Source organism: Calypte anna, chromosome 5 (genome assembly GCF_003957555.1).
Source record: "Calypte anna isolate BGI_N300 chromosome 5, bCalAnn1_v1.p, whole genome shotgun sequence".
Classification (NCBI taxonomy): Eukaryota; Metazoa; Chordata; class Aves; order Apodiformes; family Trochilidae; genus Calypte; species Calypte anna.
The window spans coordinates 2,302,821-2,316,828 of record NC_044250.1 but is presented as its reverse complement, the minus strand read 5'-3'; the positions used below and the strand labels follow the sequence as shown (position 1 = coordinate 2,316,828).

Genomic DNA, 14,008 nt, shown 5'->3' with positions numbered 1-14,008 from the left:
AATGTCAACTAGAGACTCCAATGTTCTGCAGAATACTTATTTCCACTGAGGTCAGGAGAAAAAAATATCCCTACATGAGAAATATCATCATTCCACAGGATTATTCTGATTTCAGCATCCCACTGAATAGCCTTTGCTAAAAGTGTATGACCTCCGCTACAGTCATGAAAACACTAAAATAAAATGGTTAGAAAAAACCAGACAAGATCTCACATTTTGAAGTTTTTATGTCCATTATGGTCTGGGCTTCAAAACTGTTACACAAGGAGAGTAAAGTAAATGAAGCTGAAGTAAATATTCTTAAATATTTTTTTCAGCAGAAGCACTTCCAGTTACACCATGTCAAGCTCTTCATGTGAAGCCTAAATACAAAATTTTTGAGATGAAGGTGAATTTCATTTCTCTGCAAAACTTCCTATGGAATTTTAGCAAGTGCCAACTTGCAAAAGCTTTGTAGCCTACAGTCCCAGAAGCCATGCAAGCTGAGCAAAGAAAATACTGCTCACCTTGAATTAGTTGATGTAGGTACCTGAGAGTTTGTTGAAGATGTTTGGTAGACAGTGAGCAAGGAGCCCACAACACACCAACATTTTGTGTACTTCAAATAATTAAATAGTAATGGGGAAGATCTGCACAGGCAGACTCATTATGAGTCGTTATGAGACATACTAAATATGACACACACAACAAGTCAACAGTCTTTAAAAATCTCCAATTATTCCCCAAATTCTATTTTTTAAGAATCTGAGGGTATTTTAGTCCTAATTGAGGAATCCGCCTTGACAAGGCTTTTGGAATAGAGTAAGATGGTAATTAATTAAGAAGCAGATGCTTCAACAGATGTTTCACTGGTTACTGTCACATCTCATGACTCCTACATTCCTAACTGAATGTAACATTATACATTCTGTGTTTTAACATGGTTGTAAAACTCATTCCCTCCCTATCCCATCCAGGCAGAATATAAAATGCCACCAAATCAAATGTTGATTTCAACAAGTTGTAAGCAGCTGAGAAACTGCTATCATCTGTACAATCTACAAATACATTTCCATGGTATTTTCCAAGTATTTATTTAATGCTAATTTAAATTCTAGCAATAAATCTTGAGTGGAAATAAATATTTAGATATTACACAAAAAATTATAAGCTGGTACAACATGGTGTGGTTTTGTTTTCTAATTAATATGTATACTCTTGCTACCTACAATGAGCAACCCTATTCAAAATCAGTGAGTAAAATGCTAATAATTCTTAATTATGTTCTTTCTAGCTCCTATGACCAGTGTTTAAAACAAGAAAAACTTCACTGCATATTAAATAAAACAAATGAAAAATAACAAGCTACATTCTTATTCAGTGTAACAGATCAATAATAATGGGAAATTTATCCCAAAATGCATTCATTAAAAGCAAAGAAACTGCATGTCAGAAAAAACTAACACCAAAGCAGTAAACTTCTTCAATAGGAAACTCAAGAAGCTTCTGTTTCTGTGGATGGGCATGAAGGATTTAGGATTTGTACCTCAATGATGCCTTTTCTCCCCTGGCTCCATGCCATCCCCTTGCAGCTTCCAGTCTCCATCCCTCCCACTTCACAGAGGGGACCCCAAGAGCCCCCTCATCTCCCTCTGGAGATCTTTATGTCACTTAGGGAGGGAAGTGTGACTGCAGTGGAGGTGGATGCCAGCTCACCTGGTTGTACAGGGCACAGATGTGCAGCGCTGTGTTTCCTGAGGCGTTCTGCGCGCACATATCGGCGCCGTAGAAGAGAAGGTGCTCCAGATGTTGGACATGTCCATATCTGCAAGCCTGACAAGAGAAGAATTCATGTTATTGTTATTATACAACCCAGGCAAGCCCTCTAGTTAAATATTTTTAGCAGAGAAGATGCTATTTTACTTAAGACATTTTTAGAACAATGCCTGGACTGAACGGGAGGGACTAATGCCCAGATATTCATAGCTACCTGTAAATGCACTCCAGGTACAGCAAGTCTGTGCATAAATTTAAATAGCTGCTTATTTGAGAAATGATAATTTAAGGGATGGAGAAAATACAAACTTTGGTGCTTTTTATCAACTAACTTTCATAACTGTCAATTGTGACAAGCAGACTTGTAATGATTTTTCTGTCCTGCTACTCTTCTGAAAGTTGCCCACCAGATGGCGCTGAAGATGATCAGATTTCTACAGCTTGCCTTTAAGGTGGGAAAACAGTTTGGGGAAATCTGGACAAAACTTAAGTCACAATCTTCTAAATCCTGTGATGTCAAGGAGACACACACTACACAGAGGGCACTGATCCCAAGGAAGCAAAAAGCTTCAAGAGTTAATTTATCAGTCACACAAAATATTAGAATCTGAATATTTGGAAATAAACCTCTATGAACATGACTCTACTGAAACTCAAAAAAAGCAGGCTGTGAGGTTTTCTTTTTCCAAAAAGTTCCTGTCCAAACATTAAAAGTCTTCTTGAGATATACAATACAGGGGTTTGGTGAGGAAGAGGTCTACCTTTCCAATTGCTATGATGAAGCTGATCAAGATGTGTCAGCACCTAATGAATTCTGGCACCATGGATGACTCAAGATATACCATAAGCACCAGGAAACCCAAAAGATTGCTTTTATAAAATATTTTCCCCTTTATAGAGCATGCTATCACCTTTATACACATGTTTAACATCTCAGAGAGGAAAGGAAAACCCATGTAGAAGCAGCAAAAGAAAAATCACTGAAATCTCAGTTCCCACACAAAGGGAATGAAAACAGATTCAAATGATGAGTTTGTAGCGTTTTACATCCTTCAGTGCAACATACTGAAAAGATCCCAGCAGAAGGACCCTGAATCCAAATCTTTCTGTAAAGGTCACAAGAGAGAAAGGACCTCTGAAAAATACTCAAGAAATATTACCAAGGTTACTGAAATCAGCATCTAATAAAAAGAATCCATTACATAAATGTGATTAGCACAATTTCTGCAGAAAAATCCATAGTAATGAGGGATTCCAAAGTTACAGAACTCCTCTGGAACAGTTTCCACTTCTAATCCACCACAGTAGGATGCAAAGTACAAGCAAACAGAACAAAGATGTTATTCCATACTTCCATACACATGGACTGAACATATCCAAACAGCTTTCAAATCAGCATTTAACCACAGGCCTGAGTGGAGCATTTCCTCAAGCAACTTGAGCTCCAAAAAAAAGTAATCTTTCCTACCTGATGAATTTCTTGCCATCCATTTTCATCTTTGCAGCTGACTGTAGCATGTTCATGAAGTAACAGTTCACAGCAGTAGGGATCCCCTCCCACAATAGCAGTGTGGTACAGAGGTGTCAGGCCACAGCTGTCTTTGTAGTTAGGAGATGCTCCAAGCTCTAAAAGGGTCTGAAAGCAATCAAAAACTGTGAAAAATGTATTTTTTAGGCACTTTTAAATATAAAGGGACTTTTCTACCTGAAGAAGTGTTTACAAAGTTGATATTTGTCATAATGTGTAATTTTTCACTCACTTCTTAATAAGGTGATAGAATGGGCTGCAGCATGGAGTATGTTAATTAAGGAATGACCTCAGAAAAATTAGAATCTAAAGAAATCTAGGGGGACAGTCAGGCAAGAATGAGTGCCAGTGTCCACTGGACCATCCCCTCAGTAAATTCAGAAATCTCAGTTGTGAAAATGCTGCCTTGCCCCTTTCAATACATTCACCTCTTCAGTTTTAAGATGCCTCAACGAGACGCGCCATGCAACTTGAATATCTGTCAAGAGGAAGTATTCAAAATCCATAAACACAAGACTTAATCTAGAATATCAAGGTGATCTAAGAATATCTCTCAAATTACAAAAGAAAACAGAAGTGACTGTGTTAAGATATAATGAGTAATCCATGCCAGTGGCATTTGCTTTCAAAGAGATAAGGAACCATAATTTTATTCCTGTTTCCTCAGATCTTTCGACACCTATCAATGAACAAGACTAGGGTTTCATCACTTCTTTTTCCTACCAAAAAAAATTAGAAATGAAAAATCCCATTATAGAAAGCAAATCCTAAAGTTTAAAAGTCAAAAGAAAGCACTAAATCAAGCACACATTAAAGGATCCATTGAGGACAATATCATAATTAACTGAAAGCATTCTCCTTTCTATATTTTTTTCTATAAAATACTGTATAATTTGCTACTGAAAGCATTCACCTTGAGGGTTACTTGGTTCTTGGCTCTGGCTGCTTTGTGCAGAGCTGTCATTCCATCTTTGGCTCTGAAGTCTAAATGTGCTCCTCCATTTTTCAGAGCTTTGATCACTTCTACGGTATTGTCAAGCTGAGCTGCCAAGGTTAGGGGTGTTTCTAAGAAGAGAATAGCATGTACTTGAAAAAAAAGCTAAGCAAATTCAAAAAATACATTTGCTTTAAAAATGCTAAGTTTAAAAAAAAATAATAAATATGCTGCTAGTTTTCTTGTTCTAACCTCCACTTTCCAGGTCATGGTAGTTTGGGTCCAGTCCTCGGTCCAACATCTTTGTGATTTTTTCCACTGAGAGATGGTGAACATGATCCATAAATTTTCTCAAATTAGCCTGAAACAAAGTTTGACAGCTGAATCATCCTCCATTTTTAAAAAGGAATTTTTTACTAAGAGTAAAATATTCCATCAATTGATTCAATAACCACTGACATCATTGAACAGCAGCTAATTCACATCCCTGGAGAACCTGACTTAGTACTTAGAGCAGAAACCTGACAGTTTCTGATGTTCAAAACTCAAACACAGTAAGAAGATTCTAGGTTTGAGATTTTTAAGGAAAATATGTCAAAAGTCACTCAGTAAGAAATCAGCTTGGCATACAGTGATCATTATTACTATTATGACCTGCAAATGAGTCTGAAGACCTAGATCAGCATTTTACAGCAGGTTGAAAGAATGTATTATCCACAAAGTAAGGTTCACTTAAAATTACTTGTATGCACATGGAAGAGTCAAACATGGGAATTCTGCTAAGAGAGAAATTCCCATACCACAATCCACACATCTCTGCTGGCACTGGACACACATACTCGTTGTTGTTCAGCAACTGGACCAGGCAGTAATTATTTAATTACTACTTAATTCCAGTTTCTCAGCCACACTACCTTGCTAAGTAGGCAATTTCTAACTTCTCCAGGAAAGTGGACATACCTTTGTATGAAGCTTGGCCAGCTGTTTTTCATCAAGGTTGAACTGTCTGTACACTCTTTTCTTGTATCGAAACTGAGGAAAAGGAAGAATAAATTTAAAATGTGCCATATGCCTTAAGAGTTTGTTAGATCATTTTCTGATCTTCCTAGAAACTATCTTCCACAATTATGTAGATTTAAGAAAAATTCAAAAGAAGGATTCTTATATAACTTTGAATATTCACCAATCATCAGAGCTCTGTTTAAACAGTGGCATCATAGTTTTACAGTTCAGATAAGCAAAATTCGTATCTTGTATAAATATAATGAAATCAGTGAAGGTGTAAGGGAAATGAGATGGGACTTGAGATTCTGCATAAATAAGCAAAAATTACAGTGAAAAGAGCTTTTCCCTAAGGGTATCTGTGCACTTCCATTTACAGTCTCATACAAAAAGAACTGGGGAGACACGTTGAAGAAAAAATACATATCTCAATGTTATCAGCTTAGTATTTCTGAAATAAAATAAAGGAATCCTGAAAAATCTCTGTATCATCATAGGCAGAACTTTCACATGGGAATAGTTCTCCTGATGTTTAACAGGAGTGGTTCTGTGAAGAAGTTTCAGAGGATTGTCTCTTTTTTTGACTGAAACTCATTCACACATTATCCTACCCTGTGTTTGCTACCCTGTGGCCAGAGCAGCAAGATCTATGGCACAAAAAAATGGGGCTTACACAGTTATACTTTAATGTCACCTAATCCTACCATGTAGAATTGAAGGAATGGAGCACATTGGTTGGACCAGGAGACTGTACTGAATGAGGCTTTAATACTGGCTTTTCCCAGGACCATTTTAACCCCTGCATTACAACCCTTCAGCTGCAGTGAGAAGAAATTTGCAAACACTGAGCACTCACGAAACAGAACATGACAAAACAATTCAAGTGGTCATTTAATCTACATATGGCTATAACATGGACAGCAGAGACTGAATCTCTGAAATGAACTGCTAAAAAATCTAGGGACTTGAAAATCTAGGGCTTGAAACCTTCTCTGAACCTTCTTTCTTTTTCCTTCGATTTGTGTTATAGTGGCGTAAGTCTATTAACTGCAGATTATTAGTGGTTGATGTCCCACCATACAAGCAATACCAAAATTAATTAAATACTAGTTTCATGCCCCAGTTTCCTGCTATACAGCACGATCTGGCTCTGTTCCATGTTTGCCCAGTGCCACAACAGTTCTGCCCAATTTATCCCCTGCAGCTGCTCAGCCTCTGCAAGAGCAATGGAGAGGGGGAAATTCCAGTGTCTGTGTGTGATTGCTTCACACATGCACACCCTTTCTTCCCTTACTGCTTTCTCAGGATCCTGACAGACAAAATCTGTGCACTCTGAAGTTTGTATCAATATTAGATCTAAAAATACCTCAAGTGAAGGAACTCCTTTATTCACTGGCTGTGGGTATTCCCTAAGAAGTCGTTCTTCATCCAAAAACTTCCCATCTCTACCATTGCTTGCCGGCTGGAACAGTCCATAATTCAGGACATCTTTCAAACTCTGATTCAAACTGCACAAAATTCGTTGCTTTGCAACCCACACTGAAGCTTCTGGGTTAAATCTAATGCATTTCTGCAAAGATAAATTATTTGTAAATCTAATTATTGAAAAAAGTCTTTAAATAATATCTTACATTCTAAAATTTACAAATGCCATAAGTATATAGATATATACAGAATAAATCTACAAATTCCATGACAAAATATACATCAATTACATTTCACACACATGTTCGTCTATAATAACTAATGAATAAACACTGTGAAAACAAAGAATATTTCAAGTCCTTCCACAACATCAGAGACAGAACACCTGCATGAAAAACCTGCCTGAAATCCAAGTGAAAGGGATGCTACAAGATGTTTAACCATCTACTTAATTCTAGGTTGTTCTGACAATCAGATCCTCAACAATTTCATTTAAAAAATGGTCTTCAGGCAAGAATTCCAATTCATTTTAAGCCACAGGTGTCCTAGGTTAACTTTATGGGAGAAACTACAGACCTGAAAAATTGGAAAACCCTTTCAAATTTTCTGCTTCTTACCAAGCTGGAATTTGAGAAATTTAGGACCACCACAGTTATCACCTCTGTCATGTAGATGACTTGTTACCTACTGTCACACCTTCTACCCTGAGAAAACAGTTGAATCACAGCAGAGTCTACACACAGATTGATTAATTATGAAATAAGAATTCCTTAGATGGACATGGTGTGGTACATGGGCAGAAGAAAATGAGATGGAGATAGTTTTAACCGAGTTAAAAAGCTGGACAATATTTTCTAACCTTTAAGGGCTTATAATAAACAAAATAAATTAAAAAAAAAATTAGAAGTCATAAAAATAGGGATAGTTTAGTGTCAAAGAACTACAGAAACACATACAGAACTTCAAGATATTTTTCACTGACAGATATGGAATCTGTTCTTTCCACCCTTTTTTTGCATCCCAAGACCAGGTAAGCTGTGACAGTCTGTCTTGAAGGCTAGCTACATACACTGTAAAAATTAGACCAGTTCTTTCAAATAAGAACCAAAAAAGAAGCCCTGAGTGTCCCCAAAACACTTTCAAAACCACACTAGGCCACTCAAAATCCAAGCCTAGGAGCCTGACAGCAGAGCAGCATTGGCTGCTGAAATGTGAGCCCTGTATTTTAGATATTAAAGATCTTTGGATCATGACAGACAGGATCATTTCTAATCTTTAATTCCTGGTAAGAGTAGGTCACTGTGTGCAACAGAAGGACTAGAAGAGGAAAATATAGCTCACCTACAAAGACAATGTTAATTCAATGGCAATAATGAATCTCTGAGGAATAACATTTATCCATTCAAAAGCTATCAACCAAGACTTTTTTCATCAGACTCTCAAAGTTGTCACTCACAGAACTGAACTGCAACAGAGGAACCATGATGGATGGTTTGTACAGCTGCCTCCAAAATGTGCTAGTCAAAACATCAAAATACAAGTTATTCCTTTCAATAGAAGACGTTGATATTAAAGATGTGACAGCCAAAAAGTGGAAAATGCAAATGAGAGTTGGGTATCATGAAAAGAACAGAGAAATTCACTCATTTTGACTTGTGATTGGAGTTCAACTTAGTTATTGTTGGTACTGCTTTTCTGCACCAAAAAGCATTCAGAAAACACAGAACTCATGAGATGAAAGGTCAAAAAAAAAAAGTCTGGCCACACCATCAGCTGGCAAGTCAGATCACCTATCCAGATTCAGGGTATAATAACAGTTGTCAGCATGACCCACAATGTTTCCATTGTCAAACTGAAGATAAAAAGAAGGAAGTTCAACAAAAAACAGCAATCAGCAAAGAACAGTCAGTCACAGAACAGGACACAGAAGAACACCTCTGAAAAGTTCCAAAGGAAAACCTGGGATAGATCTGAGGCAGTGGAGGGCAGTACAGACTGGAAACCAGTAACATAAGTATAGGATAAAACTGAAGAGCAAACCAACCAACATGTGTTGAAAATAGAATTATTAAAGCATTTTTTACACTTGTCTGACAGATCTGCTCTTGAATTTTAGGAAAAAGTGCAATGCTAAGCATGAAACACTGGACATAACTCTCAGAATATCCCGTAAAGGAGATCTTCTTGACTACTGGAGAAGAACCAGACTCCTTCCAGTCATAATCAGAGTCACTTACAGTATGTTCCCACGTGGGCTGACAAAGGAAGTGGATGCAAGAAGACTTACCCTAGATTCAAACCAAAAAGTTCCAGGCAGAGATCAGAGGAAACCACAGAGGAAAGCACAGTAGGGTTATTTCATCCTTTTTTCCACATCCAAAAAATATCCAGTGCCATGCACAGACACAAGTTGCCTTAAGGCACAAGGTGGGCAGTTGCCCTGGGCAGCAAACTGCTGGGGGCTGCCAACTTTGCTTACCAAGGAGGAAAGATGCAGATCTGTCACCTGTGAGTGCCACTGACAGCACGACACTGAACTCCCCTGCCCTTGAACTAAGGGCAAACACAACTGAATATTGCCTAAACCCTGCACCACTACTGCAAAGAGAGGAGGAACCAGTCAGTAATTGCCACTTCCATCTCAACAGCAAGGAGTCAGGGTCATCCTCAAGCCAGAGCCCTCTGGGCTCGGTGCACAGCAAATAAGCTTTAGCTCAGAAGAAATGACACATGTTCAGCCTCCATAAAACAGCTACTAAAGCTGAGCCTCTCAGCTTATTCCACCAGGAAATTAAATGCCAGGTAATATGGCTTTTTTTCTCATCCTCCTATGGACCTATATTTGTGAATCTGGAGGGTTTTCTATGCTCTCCTCAGTAATTTCACTGAGCTCAGGAAATCTATCAGTCGCTCACTGAAATATTCTCCACCTTCCTGTGCAAAGGATGACACTTAACTTGAATATGGATGATGCACAAAAGCAGTAGGAAAATTACTCTTTCTACAAAGTATTGTTTCAATATGTTGGATTATCATCTGAACTGAAAAGCAGACAATAAAAGAACTGATAAAAGAACAGAAAAGTAAGTCTTCAAAAGAGCTTTGTCTGACCTTGTCAAAGTTTACATTACCTTTAAAGTTTCAAATGAGAATAAAAGAGCAACAAGACAAATTTCCTACAATGGGTGATAATTAAAATAGTTTCCTATAGGAGCACAACCTTCTTCTGATGCTTGGTGCTTATCTCATACATGCAATGAAATAAAGGCAACTTACACTACTGTTACTGGGGATGATCAAATTTGTATTCCTAGTCATTTTAGCTTGGGGTTTAAAGCTTCCCACTGGGTTGAGTTTTATCTAAAACTCTAAACACCCCTTCTTTTAAACATAATCATACTTTCTAGAAAACAATAAGAATAAAAACAAAACTAAATTATGTCGTTCCATGCTCCTTTGATTAGACAGCCTAATTTTAAACACCTCTTCAATTAATTATAATTACAGAACAAATGGGGTTGCATTTAGGATTTGTCTTGCAGCTATAACACAGCTCCTGACCTATGACCTTCCCCAGATCTTTCTAAACTACATTTAAGCTCTCAATCTTTCTGCTTGCAAACCTGAATCCAGATTTTCAGTCTCTTCTGTACAAGAGCTCACAGGCTAATAAATTAAATCAGAAATAGATCATCTGCTATAAGGCTGTTTAAAAGAACTGAGTTAGTTTTCATTAAGGATTTATTGACAAGGAAAAAAAAGGAAAAAGCAAAGCAATAAAAATGAACGAATGGAACACAAAACTGAAAATACTTTTTATTTCATTTCCTGAACAAAATGAATTTTTTCAAACCTAGTTGTTTCAGCGGTGTCAATAAATAAGTTATTATTGGTCTAAAGAATAGAGTAATGAAATAAGAGGGGTTTAGGAAGCTAACAGCTCTCTGGTATGAACAGCAGACTAAACCTAGCAAGTAAAGCTTATCTTTCCATTTTACTGGATCTCTTCATGGAGCACTGAACCAAGTCAAAAACACAGCAAGCTGACATCTCCTAACCATGTCAGACCTGGTCTTGACAGAGGACTTCACTACAGGCAAAATCCTTTCATGTTTAAGATGTACAACACTGGATTCCAGTATTTTAATCAATGCTGCAATGAGAGACACAAGGTGATGATGGATTCAGCCAAGATTTTAATAAAATGCCTCTGGGGCTCAAAGCAGCCACAGTCCTGCTCTGCCCTCTGAAGCTCTCCTCTCCAGCTCTGGCCCCACAGCAGTGCCTCTTCATAGAGGTTCATCACACACCCTACAAACTAATGGAGTGCTGCTTTAACTTCAGTAGCAGTCCTCAGCCAAAGGAATTTAAGTGTCAGAATTTCAGAGATAATGCTCCCCACTCCCACACAGATTTCTCTCTCCAGCACTGTGTAGAGGAGGCTTTAAAAAAAGAACTCTGCAACCACACCTGAGGCCACACTGTCAGAGCAGCTCTTCCCTGTCAGCCTGTACACAGGTCATCTGCATCATTCTAAAAATGAACTTAATTAAAAAGAAAGGAATAATTTCATCTGAGATAGATCTTCAATGGCAGCACAGTATGATGTAGATCTTAAATGTCAGCACAGAGTGATGTATGTAGCACACATCCATAAAAAGAATGTGTTTTTATAATAAATTTTGAAAGAAGAAAGTCTGATGCCCACTATCAATTGAAAATTGACAGCAGCATTCAAGGAGGCCCAGGGTAATTTAGATAATTAATCAGAAACTTGGACAAGCTGTGGTTCCGTGTAGAATCAGTAAGTAAGTCCCAGGACCTTCTTTGGGATAAAGCTGTTATTCCAATCACAGCACCTATGCAGGACAATTGCTTTACTTACAAAGTTACAACAGCAAATTTTCCAGCTTTAGGATCCTAACATTCCAAACATTTACTTTTTCACATCCAATCATAAAGGAAAAAAAAATCTTGTAACAAAGAGTGAGGAATCTTTGTTAGGTAGATTTCTAATATGTAAAAAAACTTTTTATAAAAACCCCACACTTTTATTCTCATTTATTCACATAATCAGATATTTTTAAACAAATTTAAAAGTCTGTTCAACTCTTCCTGTAAGATGTGAGAGATTAAATCTTTTGTTGAAAAGACTTAAAGAATAGAAGAATAGACTTAAGCTTCTTTAATTAGAAAACTGAAGAATAGACTTAGGCATATGAGATATAGCCATAGGTTCATTTAATCCTCTCTGACATGTTTCCAGTATAAGTGGTGAGTAAGTGGGAGAGAATAAAGTAGTGATATTTAGAACTATGCAACAGTATGATGCCATGCTCTATTCTTCCTCCAAAATGAGTCTGTCCATTTCTGGGGGTGGAAGTCCAAGAAACATCACCACGTAGTAAAAGTATAACATCAAAGGACCAAGGAAAAATTTATTTGTCCTTTTCTTTCCTTACTTTTATTCTCTAAAAGCCACCAGCTATCTAACAAGGATATCTTTTAATAAGAGAATAACAGAGAAAGGCAGAAAAAAGGCAGAGAAAACCTCCTACTATACCACAGTCTACTGTCAATCCCAAACTATCTCATGGTGGAGAAACTAAAGACAACAGGGTTATACATTTTCATGTTTTTTATAGAGACAGCATGTGATTTGGGGGTTCATCCCTCATCTTCTGATGGGATTTTAGATATCCAATTCCTTTTCTTCTACCTCTGAATGCAGATCAGACAGATATTTTGCTTTATGATCACAGCTTTCATCAAGCTAACATACTAAATACACTCTCTTGGCACCTTCAACTTAGGCAATCAATCAGACATCACTGGCATAAGAAATGTAGACATTAAAGAAAAAGAGAACATAAATTTTGCCTGTAATTTATTAAAAAACTGTAACAAAACAGAACAAAAGTACTTCAGACTGAGGCCAGCAAAGCTAACAGCTTAACTTTAATTTAATTTTTATGTGGCAATGCAATACCCCTTACCGTTTGCTGCAGATCAGGTATTATTATTCGAATCACTAAGGTGTTGCTTTGACTGTCTTCCATTCTGCTGCTTGGCTTTTCTGCAGTTGCTCTGATTGTGTCATAAATAGTTTCTTCTTTGGAACTGTCTGATTCAGATTCAACAGAATAGTCAGAAAAGCTTTGTGCCATTTCATCTTCGCTGGAAGTTGGGCTACGAGGCATGTTCAAGTTTTTTTTATCCTGCCAATACAAAGGAGAAAGAGGAAAAAAAAAATGTGCAGTTGAAGTCTTAAATATGAAGCAGCTCCAAGTTTTGTTTTCCTGGAAGTAACATGCAGTTAACAACAAAGTTGCACGTTTTATTCTCCTTTTATTTCCTCCTGTAATTTATGTGAGTATCCAGAGTGTAATGGAAATAAATCTGGCCACCCAATTGCTACAGAAGATAAAGAATGACAGAAGAAGAAAGAGCAATAAAAGAGATGATGACCTCTCTTCCCAGGCACACCCAATCAGACCCTCCCAAAGAACGCAGGAAAAGCCAGCAAATTACCAGCTTCTCTGCTAAATAGCACTGTTGTAAGCTGTACTTAGAACCAGATCTGGCTTTGAAGCCTGCTTTTCCCAATGCAAAAATACATTTAAAGAAATATAGGTGCTAAACTATCATCCTGTACATCCAGAAACTGTACATATAAGGCTTCAATAAAGGACAGCATTTTCAAGTGGCAGAAACAACAAAAAAATGAAATAGTACAGGGAGCCTGACAGATGCAGATGCTGCTTTGTGGTTTGTGGCTCATACAACACATTTCATAAAAACACTACCAAATTCTTTCTATTGCACATCTTCAAATGCAGACCTGAAAAAAAAAAAAGTCATCTGTAGTATAGATTGGGCTAAAAAGAAAGTAACATCTAATCCAAAGTAAGGTCACTTGTATTCAGACATCTCACAGCAAGAACATTTTTCTTCTGGGTTTTTCCAACTACAGCAGCAAAGGACCTTTTTTTGCTTCATCAATTTAAAGCTTTTCCAGGAAATGAAACTCATTGTTCTATGGGAAAATATGGAAACAATTTATTCTAGGAAAAAAATTAAAAATACCACAATAAAGCTTGAAGTGCTTGATAATCACATACTTTCCAGAGTCCAGAAAAACATAAACATTATTATGTTTTCCATGAGAAACCTCCGAACACAACATCTCTGTTCTTTATTAATAATAAAAACTTCAGTTGAAACCAAAAAACCCCAATCCAACTAATTCCACTCTCAGCCCACATTAAAAAAAAAAAGACATTAAAAGCACAGAAGGGTGGACTGATTTTACCAAGGTCACTCATATACCAAGTGACTGAGATATCCAAATATGTCTTCTAGGA

General features: G+C 37.2%; 1 protein-coding gene across 2 annotated transcripts in view; it reads right to left on the bottom strand.

Moving 5' to 3' along the window:
- SHANK2 (SH3 and multiple ankyrin repeat domains 2) overlaps positions 1–12,850 on the bottom strand; it is a 243,806-nt gene extending 230,956 nt beyond the window's left edge. The window contains exons 1-7 of one of the 2 annotated variants that reach the window (XM_030451306.1): positions 12,641–12,850; positions 6,586–6,789; positions 5,178–5,249; positions 4,470–4,578; positions 4,197–4,348; positions 3,224–3,391; positions 1,696–1,812 (exon numbers count right to left, since the gene is read on the bottom strand). In XM_030451306.1, coding sequence (XP_030307166.1) covers positions 1,696–1,812; positions 3,224–3,391; positions 4,197–4,348; positions 4,470–4,578; positions 5,178–5,249; positions 6,586–6,789; positions 12,641–12,844 — 1,026 coding nt within the window. In that variant the 5' untranslated portion in view covers positions 12,845–12,850. Of the gene's footprint in view, positions 1–1,695; positions 1,813–3,223; positions 3,392–4,196; positions 4,349–4,469; positions 4,579–5,177; positions 5,250–6,585; positions 6,790–12,640 lie in introns of those variants that run through there. The other variant, XM_030451304.1, reaches the window with a different exon arrangement.
- Positions 12,851–14,008: the final 1,158 nt, after the last annotated feature.